Source organism: Rattus rattus, chromosome 12, assembly GCF_011064425.1.
Source record: "Rattus rattus isolate New Zealand chromosome 12, Rrattus_CSIRO_v1, whole genome shotgun sequence".
NCBI classification, from domain to species: Eukaryota; Metazoa; Chordata; class Mammalia; order Rodentia; family Muridae; genus Rattus; species Rattus rattus.
This window is the reverse complement of record NC_046165.1, coordinates 70425091-70440182: the sequence shown is the minus strand read 5'-3', so window position 1 is coordinate 70440182 and position 15092 is coordinate 70425091. Positions and strand designations below refer to the sequence as shown.

Sequence of the window (15092 nt, the reverse complement as noted above, 5' to 3'; positions counted from 1 at the left end):
CGTATGGGTCTGTTCTCTTCTACACTGAGACCCTGTTCGTGTGACTCCCAGAGTGGCTGGCACGGTGGTCTTAGAATAACCTTCAAGACTGGGTGTTCTCTCCTCAGGAGGTCAGCTATTTCCAGACTCACTTGTTTATGGCCCAATTCTATTTTAACAATATGAATGGAGAACCCAGACAAAGGCAAATCCGTATGGAGTTCCTTTACATCCTCAAATCATGCTTATGAACACATAATACCAAAGAAACATAATACACTCACATCTGTATTATCAATTGTATTTATTGCTAGAATTTCAACTTTTTTTTTTTTAAGTGTCAGAGAAGTGATAGCATAGGAAGACACCCGTGACGTGACGGCAGGGTGCAAGTGTACCACAAAGTGCCACAAAGTTGATAAATGTAGGTTGCTAATAGCTCTGAAGGACTCTTGATGAACAGGCAGAAACCACTGAACGCTCAGTGTAATAAGAGCAGAACGTTTAGGCAGCTATAAAAACACTCCATAGTGGGTGGAACTCTTGGCAACCTGGTCATCCAAGGAACCTAACTTTCAGCCAGCAAGTGTCCCGGCTTTAAGACGTCCGGCTTAAGGTGAATTCAAGTTTCAGCCAAGTGGCTAGAACCAAGTCAACCTATTTTCTTCTCTCCAGCTTCCCCAAAGCCTTGAGTTGTGGGGTGGTAAGCAGATCAGATCCAGTGCAGGATCCCTTTAAGAAATGGGTCTCAAAAGATAGGCTACTGCTAGGGAACTAAATGTAAGTCACCTGAGAAAAAGAGTACAGGAGGGAGACGCACAGGCACACACGGATACAATGTATCCACATATGCTCCGCTAGAGGGCTCAGTGCACTTAAACCCCAGGAGTGGGGGAAGCTTCCGGGACAGCCTATTCATGGGGCAAGTTTCACACCCAGAAACCTGCTCATTACTTTACCCAGCGGAACAAAACAGCAACCAAGGACAGGCCCCAGTTAGCCTCCCCAGGTCCCTGAGAAACAGGCAACACAGGCAGCAAGGCACACCCCATCCTGCCCCCAGAGCTGGTCTCAGTCCCAGCAGACAGACGGGGGAGCTATTTAGTCCTTAGGGAGATAGCCAAGAAATGACTCATCACGAAGTCCAAGGCTTCCAGCCCTACATGCAGACAAAGATAGGATACTGTGGGAAAGGCCAAGCTAACCCTATGTGTAGGGTACAACAGACAGGGGTGGTTTCTGTGATGCCCTCTCATGTGATCCAGCACCGGAACTTTGTTTTGACTGGTACAGAAACATACACTGAAAAGATACATTATAATCTGATGTTCAGGAAGTACTGAGACCCGCCCGTGCGTGCCACATCGCATCTGCTGTAGCACAGGCTGCCCACGAAGAAGGTTCCTCCTCCACAGGCCATTTGGAATGTTAGGATCTTTGGGTGTCTGGCCTTCGGGGCCTCCCCAGAGACCTCTTCGCAAGCATTGCAGAGCACGCTCCTTGCCTCAGCTGGCCAGAGAATTTCTCAACAGTGGTGGTGGCAGCTGTAACTACAGCTCAGATATAGTTGGTAGGGGGCTGTCGGGCACTGAGGCGCTGCATGTGACAGCCGTGGCAGAGCAAATGTCCGTCAAGGGGGAAACAGCAGCAACCTTCCTCGTCACTCAGCTGCATGCGGCAGTCCTAGGGAGGAAGGCAACTAGTTCACGTCAACCCAGGCTCCCGACACCGGGCCATCTCTGGAGTCTGCTCTGCTCCATACCAGACTCCCAGTTACCAGAAGAGAGAGAGAGAGAGAGAGAGAGTGTGTGTGTGTGTGTGTGTGTGTGTGTGTGTGTGTGTGTGTGTGTGTGTGTGTGTGTGTGTGTGTGTGTGTGTGTGTGTGTGTGTGTGTGTGTGTGTGTGTGTGTGTGTGTGTGTGTGTGTGTGTGTGTGTGTGTGTGTGTGGGGGTGAATGGGTGGACCTGAACTGAAAACCAAGAAATACTTCTTCTGGCCACCAGGTGTCGCTGCAGCAGCAGAAATAATGAGACAAGCCCCATCCCAGCAGTTCAGATGCTGGGGAAACCAGATTCCAGATTTAAAAACAACTAGGATCAGAAAGAGAAGCTAGAGGACAAGCGAGACTGGACATAGGTCACAGCAGTGTCCTGGTTCCCTGTAGATGGTCCCTTCCATAGATGCCCAGCCATCCCAAGACAGATTCCTCCCCACTTGCAAATTCTGATTTTCTTACCCCAATACATACCTCACAGTGGTAGCACTCAAAGTGATAATCACGGTCCATGGATATCACCCTCACAATGTCCTCACAGCCCTGAAACACGGAGAGTCTCGTGAGGATAAGCACTGCATGGTGTCCCCAAATCCCCATCCGATACCACAGAAACCCTGCTCCACGGAGCAGATCCCACAGAAGCCTCTCTGCACTTAGACACTATGTAGCTAACATGTAGCAACTCCTACCAGAAGGCTACCTGCTACCCTGGCATTGTCCCAGTACACTATGCCTCCATTGGTGCAGCTCTCCTCCACAGAGGCTCAGCCTTACCTGCTAGCTCCCGTGTACACAGAAGGAAGGGGGGGGAGGGGCAGGGAAAGGAAAAGGCTGAGCACAGCCAGTCTAAGAGGCCAGTAGCTTTTCCTCTAGGCACGCCCTCTCCCCACACAGTTTAAATAATCCCTATCCCTGTTTTCGCCAGTTTAAGGATAGTTTTACCCTTTTTCAGTCCCTGTATCGGGTGACCTTGACTTCCAAGAAAGCCTTGTTCTCTGTACAGGGACAGAAGATATGGAGCCCAGGCCCAGCATGTCTGGGTCCGGATGTTTAGGTCAGGGTAGTGACCCCAAGAGCAGAGTCACACGGGAATCTCTCACGGAATGTACATTCCTCCGGAGTGCCACTTCCCAAGGGAGGCCAGGCTGCCTGTCCCCATCTCCTCCCAAGAGGCCACCCCGAGGAACTCTAATACACTGACCTCTGAGGGGAGGATGGGCTGTCCACAGGCTGCACATTTCGGGGCGTAATTTCTAAAAAGGAAGGCAGTGATGAGTTGAGGACTCACTCCCTGGGCCCAGGCCCGCATGCCACCCCCCGGGGTCAGACTCACTTGTGGTAGTCAGTGACACAGTACACCTGGTTGGAGAAGTCCACAGTGAAGGGGACGCCGTCCAGGCACTTGTTACAAACGATGCACCGGAAGCAGCCTGGATGATAGGACTTGCCCATGGCCTGGAGGATCTGGCTCGCAGGGTGGGAGGAGGATCAGTCTCCGCTCAGCCTCCGCTCTCCAGCTACCTATTATGCTCCTTTCCAACCCCCTCCTGTCCTCCTAGAAGAATGCTACACAATTTGAGGGGACCAAGGAGTCTTACAATGAAGGCATAAAACCCTGGGAAAGGTCAAAGAAACTCCTCTTGGAGACAGGGTCCAAAGTATTTAGACTGGCCTTAAGAACTCTATGGAACCTGGCAGCAGCCGGGCAGAGCTTTAGTGCCAGCACTCGGGAGGCAGAGGCAGGCCGATCTCTAAGAGTTCCAGGACAGCCAGGACTTTTTAAAAAAAAAAGCCCCAAACCACACCACTATGTAGCTGAGGATGACCTTGAACCCCAGATCCTCTTGCCACACTATGACTGGTTTGTGCAGGGCCGTCCCGTGGCATTCGATCGACTAACAGAACTACAGCCCCAGGCCACGCCTTTTTTATTACGACTCGAGGTGGGTGGCGGAATTCCTTTTTTCAGTTCTTCCCAGGTTATCTACTAGAAAGCCACAGTCAAGAATCACGGTTCCTGTAAACCATAATCCATTCCATTTTCTTTTTCATACAGAAAAAAAAACTATGTTCCAGTTGTTTCCAACCAGTAGCAGAAGAGGGAGCCTAATCACATAGCTCAGGCTAGAGGGTGGCTGTGTCCATAATAGGGGAGGGGACAGACCACAGAAGCCCAGAAGGCTCAGACTATGGCCTTGCTCTCACAGGGGTAGCACTGTGAGGCAGCTCTGGGGAGGAATGGCATGAACATGATCATTAGCAACAGGCTCCCTATTTACAAAGTCACCAGCTCTTGCCCTTCAGGCCGGTGGCTTCCAGGACTCAGCTGAAGCTGCATTTCTTACCTTCTCTAGAATCAAGTGGCCACAGACACAGCACTTCTCAGCTGCCTCCTGAAACCCTGAAAACTGGAGCGGAGACAGGACAGTTACCACACTGGAAACGATGATGGAACCTGACGGCCACCAGTGTCCCAGCACGAAAGCCAAATCTAGGCCCTTCGCTCACCAGATAATCTTCCTCACAGTAGACAGAGCCGTTGACGCTGTAGAAAGCCTTGCACCGCAAAGTTCGTCCTAGAAGCAGCACAGAAGGCGCTGGAGGTTAACTCTGGAGCCCACACACAGGGCTGTCCTCCTCTGGTCCCTGTCCCCCAACATTGACTGGACATCTGGACTTCAAAGCTTCTCTTCCTAACTGTTGTCTATTCTATTCTCCCTTCTCAAACTAAAACCCCATATCCATGTGGACAGAGACAGAAGGACCAAGAGTTTAAGGTCAGCTTGGCCTACATAGTTAAGCCCGTTTCAAAGAGGAAAATGTCCAACTGGCTTTGGCCTTATTCCAGCCAAACGACGTTTCTGCTCGATCCTCCTCTAGCTCCTGTGTCTTCAATAGCTGTCCGCCACCCAAACCCTCAGGACCCAGTGCCTGGGGAGCCACCTAAGAGAAAGCCACGGTCAGCCAGGCTGGGGCACCTGGTAAGAAGCTCTGACTAGAAATCACTCGATTTGCATGGAGTACTGGCCCCAGGCCTTGGCCTCTGGGGTCTTTTAGCCTGGGTTTCCTTGCTTCCATGTAAGGAACCCTATTCTCACGTATCTGCCCAGCTCCTTCCTGCCACAGCCTCTGTGGTGATCAGGGCAACTGCTTCATTGGGGAGCTTAGAGGAACGCAGGAGTCTTTGGGGTCAGAGGCTGCCTGGGATTTCCCCCCAGCTCTCCATGGCAGACCGCTTTAGCCCAACTTTAGCTCTGAGTGGTCAAAGATAAGCAAGAAGAAACAGAGAGAAGGGGCAAGTTTCCCATTCAATCTAGTTCCGGTTCTGCCGGGGGAGGGAGAGGGTCGTCGAGAAAGGCTCACTTACTGACATGGGAAAGGAAGAGGGGGTGGGGGGAGGAGGAGGGGGTGGGGGACATGGGACACCAGGAAGAGGCAATGAAAAGGACAGCCAAATCAGCCCAGAGAGACGCAGGCAGAAGCTGGGGGAGGAAGAGAGCTGAGTGGTAGAGGCAGACAGGCAGAGATAGGAGATTAGAGGGTTAGCGAGGAATCAGAATGGGTAAGCAGTGTGGAGCGGATAATGAGAGGTGAGGGAGGGTGTGGTGGGGGGAGCACCCCCACAGAGGGCCTCCTGAGCTAACAGCAGCGGCAGACATTCCTCCGGTGTGATGTCATCAGCTTGGCATGGCCTGATGGCCTCCACTCCAGCGAGGTGGCTGAACTCTGACCAGCCAAGAGAAAACCTCCCCCCGCACCCCCCCCACCTCCCCATTCCCCCAGCCCACACCCGCCCTTCCCACATTCCAGTCTTTCACCGTCGCCCCAGGCAACTCTGCTGCCCAAGACCAAACCTCACCAAAGAAGAGGTGGGGCTGGAGCCCAAAGCTGGGCCAGCAGGGAGGCACAAGAGAAAGGGAGGTTCAGAGGAAGAGCCGCCACAGGAGACTAGAAAGCTGACCCAGCCCGGGGAGGCAAAGGCAGGTAGCGCTCAGACGGGGGAGTGAGTGGGACAGCTATGGGCTGGGACAGGTGCTCCTTTGCATAGGGGTTTGGCTGAGTGGGAGCTGGGGGGTTTGAGTAGCAGGTACTCACCACAGGAGCAGCAGACAAAGCACTGGGTGTGGTAGAGGCTGTCCAGGGCCTGGCAGGCATTGCTCTGTCCATAGATACCTTTGTTGCACTTGATACAGGTGCCTGAGACAAGAAGAATCAGGGACAGTCACACTCCATTTCCCCAGCCCAAACCCAGGGATGCCCAAGCTTTCTTGACTGCGAGTGCCCAATGGTGCCAAGGGACACAGTGTCCTTTGGGGAAGATAGGGCAACTAGAAACGGGAGGCAGGGGGTTGGAGCTGTAAGCTCAACCTGTAGAATGCTGGCCTACCATGTACAAAGCCCTGGGTTCCATCCCTGGCACCAGATAAATAGGTGTGCGGGTATGAGCTGTAACCCAGCACCCAGGAGACAGAGGCAGAGGCTCCCGGTTTCCTTGGCTACACAGCAGGTGAAACCTGAGATCGAGCTACGACCCAGTCTCAAAAACATAAAAAAAAAACAACCCCAAAAGTAGGATGCTGTAAGCCCTTGACCAGGCAGAGCCATTCTTACTAATTTCCGGATAGTCTCCGAATGCGTCTTTTGTGCTTAGCATACAACCTAATTTTTTAAAAAATGGCTACGTTAAAGACCCTTTGTTTCTTGGGAGGTGGGAGTACACAGGGGGTCGGCCGCACCTGGGAAAACTTCCTAAAGGAAGCAATCCAGGCCCCGAAGTCTTCCTGGGACTTCAGTTTTACCATCCATAAAACTTGGCCTGGCCTAGCAGAGGGTCTTTTATGCAGATGGGCCATGCGAACACTCCTGTGTTTATTGCTAAGGACATAGTTGGGTTTTCTGAGACCAGGACTGTACAGGACTTTGGAGGTTGGGGGCAGCCAGTAGCAGACCCTACCTCCTCCCTGCCCTGTGGAACAGGGCTTAGCTGCTCTTCCCCACTAAGTGTCTAAGTTCCCTTAGACACTCTCCGCTGAAGTACTTGCATACACCTGGTTCTGGAACCTGCCTTTCCTGGGTGTGTTCTTCCTTCCCTCCACTCCCCAATTCCAGGCCCATGACTGAGGGCTAAGACCTGTCTTTGGGGAGCAGATCCCAACGGGCCTGCCCCACCTCTCCCCCTCGGCACCCTGCCACACTCCCTGCCTGTTGGGGCCCATCCCAGTCTTTGCCCAGGGGCTCTGGGAGCTGGTGCAGCAGCTGCAGCAACTGATGGGCCCAGGCCTGTTCTGCTCCCACCCTCTGGCAGCTGGGCAGAGCTGAAGCCAAGGAAGAGGGCCCCTCACCAGAGGCAGCAGGGAAAGGGGAGCATCAGGCTAGCACTAGGACACAAAGAGTCTGCTTGTAGGGGCTCCGTGAGAGGAGGCAACCTGGCCTCATTTCTGCGTTCAAAAGAACCAGGACCAGGGAAATGTGCCTCAGGTTGACATACCAGGGGGTCCTGGCAGAGCCTTTCTGTGGGAAGCCATGGCATTGTGTTAAGAGGAAGCTGCTCAGGTATCTTTGCCTCGCCTCGCCTCACAGAACATCCACCTAGCTTCTTCCTGCTATTGTACAGCACTGACTGAGTCTCTCTCTCTTTGGTCTCTGATGGTTTAGCCAGTGATACGTCTTTTCCCAGCTCTCTCTTGGGCCTCAAAAGGAAATTCCTAAATAGGCCCTGCTACTGTTTCCCTTGATCGAAGTGATTTCCATCTCTGCTCTGCATCCCCTCTTCCCCAGAAGGCAGAAAAAAAAAGTGTGTGTGTCTGTGTGTTGAACTCAGTCTCTTCTAACCCACCAAGGTTCTGCCGCCACCTTTGAATTTCCAATTGTCCTCTGAGTTCTTATTTCTAGCCATGGGGGTCGGGGACAGGGGAGGAACATGAATGCTGGAAAAACCGAGGGTACTTGAAAAACTGAAGACCTTCCTCCCCATAGTCCAGGGGTGTGTGGGAGTCCTCCACATTCAAATCCTAACTGCTTTTTATAATTAGGTAATGACTACGGGTTTTGATAAACCTAGCTCTAACCACCGATCAATGCTTCTTTAAAATTTCGAGTACTGGAGAGTCTACGGCCAGGTTTCCTCAACAGGCTCGGGGAGGTAGGGCTACTTCCTTCTGGATGCTGGTCAAGTTATGGAGGTAATCAGTCAGGTAAGACATGGTACTCAGGAGGGTCACTGGTTTTGCCTCCACTTCCGGAAGCTGGTGCAAACAGGCGGATAGGTACTGGCCTATTTTAAAGGCCACCAGCACACACCTCACCATCAGGACTGGGGCGGGGCAGGACTTGAGTCTTGCTTTCCATTCTAGGTTGTTCAGGCTTCCCTACCAGGTTCCATTTCCCCGACAGCAGCCAGGAGCGCGCGGGAGCTAGCAAACATCCCCCAACGCAAGCACACGCTCCCCACCCCTCCGCCTGGCGGGCGTCGCCCACGGCACCTGGAGCGCCAGGGCAGGAGTCGGCACGCACGCGGCCGCCCGCCCCGCCCCCCGCGCATTCCCCGAATTCCTACGGGTGGAGCAAGGAGCGGGTGGGGGCGCGGCACGCCGGAGCTTGCAGGAGCCCAGCCGCGAGGGGGGCGCGGGAGGATGCTCTCCGGGCCCCGCAGCGCCTCCTCCTTATGAGGCCTCCTACTGCGACAGGCCGGTGTGCCACACTGCTTGGGAAAAACGGGACTTCTGAGAAAAATCAAGAGTTGAGTTTGTCAGGGATCATGAGCCTAGTCCCATAAGAAACCTGGCTGGACCGAGCAAGTGCTCTAGGGTTCGCCCTTTTCCATCCCTCTGGCCCCCTTTCTAATCCGGGGTCTCCACCTGCAACTCCCGGCCCCCAGCAGTTTGTGCCATCGGGGCGATGGGTAACCGCACGCGTTGACCGGTCTGTCGGTCCCCTAGCCTCTTCTTTCCTACTTACCAAAGTAATCTTCTCTGGCCTCTGGCTCCCGTATCCGGGATCGGGAGGCCTCTGGAACGAAGGGACCAGGAGACTCCTCCAGACCCGACGGCTCAATCCCCGCGGGTTCCCCGCGGGCACCGGCTTCTCGCCCACCGGTAGCCACCGTCAAACGCAGCAGTGCTGTTAGCTCGTCCTGGTAACGGGCTCCCGCGGCGCAGTCCCCGTAGCCCGTAACCGAGTGACGTCCGGGTTGCGCCCCACGTCTCTCCAAAGGACCCGCTGTTCCCACCACAGCTCCAGTTAGAGCTCCGGGGCTGCCCAGGGCCGGGGGGTACGAGTGACGGCTCTCCTGGCAGCCGAAACCCACCGGCCGATGAGCGCATAGTCGGTCGAGGGCAGCGTGGAGTTCCGGATAGGCGGATGGAACCCCTCCGGAGGAGTAGCCCGAAGGAGTAGTGGTCAGGGGGAGGCCAAATAGGCACGGCCCCGCAGGCAGCGGGCTCCCGTGGCGCTGGTCGTAGCCCATGCTGATGCCGCTGGTCCGATTGCTGCACGGGCGGCTACCACCGGCTCCGCTGGCCCCCGCTCCGTCCAGCAGCAGGCTGCCCCGGGGGCTGGATGGCTTGCTCGCATCGCTGGCCGAGCTACTGGCGAAGCTAGAGCGAGGGCTAAGGGCTGGAGCCGTGGTCTCCAACCGAAAATCAGGAGGCGACGACAGGGGCAGAGGCAAGGCTCGAGTGGGCGGCGGCCCCCCGGGAAAGGACCCATCGAAGCGCTGCGCTTCAAAGGAGCCGCGTGCGTTCCGCTCGGCGTCCAGGGGCCCTTGCTCCCTGGCCGGTTCCAAAGCTTCATCCCCAGGCCCCCCATTCGCTGCTCGGTGTCCTGATTTCCTAGGTCCCCCTAACCCACTCAGGCGTCCCTTGCCTGCTCCGGGGGTCCCATCAGACCCAGACCGGCTCGCTTCGCCCTTTCTGCGGCCGAACTTGGCGCTGCCGGAGTCCGAGAGTCTCAACTTTTCTAGCAGACGACTGGCTTTCTCCCCTAACCGCTCCATGCCCACGGATCTGGGGCCTGCAGCCCCCTCCTCGCCCGGCACGCTGCACTCTTTCGGCCAGAGGCCGGTCTCGGGTTCCCCGGGGCTCGGATTCCTGGGATGCAAGCCACGCACCGGGGCTCAGCGAGCGGCCCAGGTGCCGGGCGCCCGCGATCCCGAAGCATGCCCCAGCGAGAGGGTCCGCGCGTGGCTGGCAGGGCCCACGGTAGCCGCTGTCTTCGCAGGTCTGTCCACGCGTCGGCTCGCGCCACCGCCCGGCTGCCCGGCCCGCCCCCCTGGCTCTCACTTGCACGGACCCAACTTCTCCAAACTTTTGTCTGCCCGGCCGGATCTACTTTCCGGGAAGGGCGGAGCGCGGTGTGCACCCGGGATTGAGGTGTCCGCGCAAGGATTTCCTGCGCATCGCAGGAAGGGCACCGTGGTACTGCCTCCGAGGTGGAGGGCTGAAGACAGGACGTGAAGGGTCAAGGGGCAGACTGGGCAACTGCGTTCACAAAACTCTAGAGTTTAGACTGGGGGAGGGGGAGTGAAAGGGAACTCTTTGTTTACAGTTGGAATGTGCGGAGGGGCACTGTGGAATGTATCCATCAACGTTGGGAAGAAAAGAGCATGTTCTACACAAACGTCGTGATACTGTTCCTAGGGTGAGGACTGAGGGGGAGATGGGGAGAGGTGTCACAGAAATGATAGGACAGAAGGCCAACCGTAAGAGGAAGATGAAAGGGGGATACGTAGGAGGTCCAGAGACCCGTGTGTTAAGATAGCTCTGAGAGGAGGCACAGGCTAAGAAGTGTAGGAGCTGCAGGGACCGACGAATGCATAAAAGAGGAAAAGGACAAGTTGGTCCCGAGACAAACAGATAAGCTTCAATAAAAAGCACTTTCTAGACCCATGGTTCTCTGATGGTGGAGTGGGAGGATACAAGATTTATGTGCTTATATGAAAAAGAGCGAGGAAAATAAGGCTGATCCCTGCCTCTGGAGGGACAGAGAAAGATTTAGAGTGTACATAAAAACACGGAGAAAGGTTTGGGACTAATGCAACCTTAAGGACAAGACACACACACACACACACACACACACACACACACACACACACGAAGAGACACCCCCTTGTGTTGGGAAGTGAAACTTAGCAAACATTTTAGGTGGCTAGAGATCAAAAAGTGTGATTTTCTTTTTTTCAGGCAAGCTTACACCCTCCTCAACTCTGACCCTTCCGTGACTTGGTCGTAAGAGGTTGATGGCAGAGTGGACTGCCATCCTTAGAGGGACTGTATAAATGATGAGATGGAAAGGGGGAAGCCTTAATAATGACCAATGATCAAGAATAGGGAAAGAAGACAGGCCTGACGAAAACCAAACATCAGGCAGTTGATTTTTTTTTTTTTTATCCAAAATAACATCTCAGATGGTGAGAGGCAGGAGACAGGAAATGGTGGGAAATTAATTTTTTTTCTTCCAAAACGGGTTTCTCTTGGTAGTCCTGGCTGTCCTAGAACTGTCCGATAACTCAGATATCTGCCTGCCTCTGCCTCCCAAGTACTGGAATTAAAGGTATGGACCACCACACCTGGCTTCCTTTTGTATCTAGGTTCCAGGAAAATTACATGCACACAAATCGTGCATATTATTTTCATCTCAATATTTTGAGAATTTTTTTCAAAATTTTATATCCATAGGGAGTGGGGAAGAGAAGACAGGTATAGTATTGCATACCTACATTCACAGCACTTAGAAGCCTGAAGCAGGGCTAGAGAGACGGCTCAGTGCTTAGAGCACTGACTGTTCCTCTAGAGGTCCTGAGTTCAATTCCCAGCAACCACATGGTGGCTTACAACCATGTGTAGTGGGATCTGATGCCCTCTTCTGGTGTGTCTGAAGACAGCGACACTGTACTCACAGATATAAAATAAATAAATCTTGGGGGTTGGGGATTTAGCTCAGCGGTAGAGCGCTTGCCTAGCGAGCGCAAGGCCCTGGGTTCGGTCCCCAGCTCTGAAAAAAAAACAAAAACAAACAAACAAAATAAATAAATAAATAAATAAATCTTAAAAAAAAAAAAAAGTCTGAAAAAGGAGAACAGATGGCTTGAGGTCAGTCTGGGTTATGTAGTGAGTTCCAGGACAGTCTGTGCTACAAAAGCCTTAAGGCCAGGTGTTCTAATACTGTGATTAGGGAGGCAGAGGCACGAGGATCTGTGAGTTCAAGGCCAGTCAGGGGTATGTGGAGTCTCAAAACCACCTCAACCAAAAAGATTAAAAAAAACAAAACAAAAACAACTGCCTCTTTTGCCTAAGTTTTATTTTCACTCAGGATTGATTTCTCTAGATAGTCAGCCTATACCTGCTCAAGACTACAGTTTTCCTCTGATCTTGAAATTTTCCTCTGAGGCGACCTATTAGGTTGTAACCTGTTGTGGGCAACCTCTTCATAACTAGCATGGGGGTCCTGCCCCAGCCCCAGATGGAAGGACAACTGAGGGTCTTCCAGGGATGTCTGAGGTCTCTGCACACCTCTCATATTTAGAAGTTTTGACTTTGGGGGATGAAGATAAAAGAGACAGGGTCTCTCTGTGTTATCCTAAAATGATATGTAGAACAGGCTAGTCCCAAACTCAGAGATTCTCCTGTCTCCGTCTCCCAAGTGCTGATTAAAGTCATGTAGCACCACCCCAGATCAAAGAGGAAATCGTAAGAAAAGCCCTGAAGCTCCTAAAAAGGCTCACCCAAAGCATGGCCTGCCCACAGTTGGGACGAACAGCTGTTTACAAGGGACGACAGAAAGCAGAAACTAGTCAGGGGACAATGAAGTGCCCTGGGGGAGCATGCCCAGTAGGCTCAGGACCTCAGGTGAAGTCCAGTCCGGTTCTGGAGCTCCATAAGCCCTCTCTTATTTACTTTATCATATTTATATTTGTTTGTTTGGTGTGTGTGTCTGTGTCTGTGTGTGTGTATGTAGAGTGTGTGTATGTGTATGTAGTGTGTGTATGTGTGTGTAGTGTGTGTGTATGTGTGTGTAGTGTGTGTGTATGTGTATTTGTATGTGTATATGTATAGGTGTGGTATGTGTGTGTGTGCATATGTGTGTGTGTATGTGTGCGTATGTGTGTGTATGTGTGTGTGTAGTGTGTGTGTATGTCTGTATGTGTGTATTGTGTGTGTAAAGTGTGTGTTTTGAGTGTGTGTCTGTATATGTGTAGTGTGTGTGTAGTGTGTGTGTATGTGTTGTGTGTGTGTAAAGTGTGTGTGTGTAGAGTATGTGTGTCTATGTGTGTGTATAGTGTGTATATGTGTGTGGGTGTGTGTGTAGAGTGTGTGTGTAGTGTATGTATGTGTGTTTATGTGTGTAGAGTATGTCTGTATTTGTGTAGTGTGTATATGTGTGTCTGTGTGTATGTAGAGTGTGTGTGTATGTGTAGTGTGCGTGTGTATGTGTGTGTAGTGTATGTATGTGTTTGTATGTGTGCATGCATGTGTGTAGTGCGTGTGTATGTGTGTGTAGTGTGTGTATATGTGTGTTTGTATGTGTGTATGCATGTGTGTAGTGTGTGTGCGTAGAGTATGTGTGTGCGTATGTGTGTGTATAGAGTGTGTGTGTATGTGTATGTGTCTGTGTGTATGTGTGTGTGTATGTAGACTGCGTATGTGTGTGTAGTGTGTGTATGTGTTTGTATGTGTGTATAGTGTGTATGTGTGTGTGTAAAGTGGTATGTTTATGTAGAGAGTGTGTGTCTGTATGTGTGTGTATAGTGTGTATGTGTGTGGGTGTGTGTGTAGAGTGTGTGTGTGTAGTGTATGTGTGTTTATGTGTGTAGAGTGTGTCTGTATGTGTGTGTGTGTAGGTGTGTAGTGTGTGTATGTATGTATGTAGAGTGTGTGTGTGTGTGTGTGTGTGTGTGTTTGCGCCCCTTTGTGCTCATCTGGAGGCCAGAGGATTGTCATGCTTGCTAGCAGAGCCACTAAGCCACCAGGTGCCCCCCCCCCTTTTTGACTCAGGATTTAACTGTTGGGGGAGCTGTCCTCAAACTCAAAATCCTCCTGCCTCTGCCTCCTGAGTGCTAGAGTTACAGGCCTACTACCAGGCCTGACGTTTGCAAGCCGCCTTCATCTCCAAAACTGTAATAATAATTACTCTTCATACACAGCTGACTTTTTTTTTAAAAGATTACTGCCCGGGGAGGAAGTAGTGAACTATCAGCTGCAGAACTTGGTGTGGCCCTTAGCATAGCATTCTTTTTTTTTTTTTTTGGATATATTTATTTATTTTATGTATGTGAGTACACTGTAAATTCAGACACACCAGAAGAGGGCATCAGATCCCATTACAGATGGTTATGAGCCACCATGTGGTTGCTGGGAATTGAACTCAGGACCTCTGGAAGAGCAGTCCGTGCCCTTAACCACTGAACCACCTCTCCAGCCCCCAACCCAGACCTTTTTCAAAGGACAGAGGCTGGAGAGCTATCTCAGGGGTTAAGAGCACTGATTGTCTCTCTTCCAGAGTAATTCCCAGCAATCACATGGTTGCTCACAACCGTCTGTGATGGGATCCGATGCCCTCTTCTGATGTGTGTGAAGACAGCTACCATGTACCCTTATACATAAATAATTCTTTAAAAAAAAAAAATAAAAACAACAAACAAACTCAACTGACAACCTGGTGGTGGTGCCTTTAATCTCAGCACTCAGGAAACAGTGGCAGGTGGAGCTGAGTTTAAGTCTAGCCTTGTCTACAGAGCAAGCTACAGGACATCCAGGGCTACACAGAGAAATCCTGTCTTGAAACACCAGAAAAGCAAAACAAAACAAAAACACATCAAATGACTGGCCATGTATGACCATGGACACTTGTAGTCCTACTATGAGAGAACTGGTCATAAATTCAAGACTTGCTCATAAGTTCAAGCCCTTGCCTTGTATAGAAATAAAAAGAGAGGGCTGAGGATGGTGGTGGCTGTTGCTCTCTGTATTTGGTCCAAAGGTCAATCTCTAGTGCCACAAGAAACAAACCAATGATAACCACCCCATGTTAATGCTAACATCTCTACTTGACAGTCTCAGAAGCACCCAATATTTGTGTTAACCTGAGCCCCTCTCCCCATCCCCACAATCACTCTTTGCCGAGCAAGATCCATACAGTTCTCCCCCCTCCCCTCTCTGCCTGTTACTATGATTTTACTTACTGTGGTGTGTGGGTGTTTTGCCTGCGTCTGTGTCTGTACACCATAAGCCCACGGAGGCCAGAAGAGGGCCTTTGGGACTGGAGTAACAGGTGGTTGTGAGCGGCCAGGTGGGTGCTGGGAAATGAACCTGGGCTGTCTGGAAGAACAGCCAGAGCTAAC

The 15092-nt window shown here is 52.0% G+C and overlaps 1 protein-coding gene across 1 annotated transcript; it reads right to left on the bottom strand.

The window, feature by feature from the left end:
• Positions 1 to 266: 266 nt before the first annotated feature.
• Positions 267 to 10075, bottom strand: Ajuba (ajuba LIM protein). The gene is made up of 8 exons (XM_032918144.1): positions 8714 to 10075; positions 5852 to 5953; positions 4265 to 4332; positions 4102 to 4164; positions 3090 to 3220; positions 2958 to 3009; positions 2228 to 2296; positions 267 to 1662 (listed from the first exon to the last, which is right to left on the bottom strand). The coding sequence occupies exons 1-8, from the start codon at positions 9747 to 9749 to the stop codon at positions 1537 to 1539; spliced, it is 1647 nt and encodes a 548-aa protein (XP_032774035.1). The 5' UTR covers positions 9750 to 10075; the 3' UTR covers positions 267 to 1536.
• Positions 10076 to 15092: the final 5017 nt, after the last annotated feature.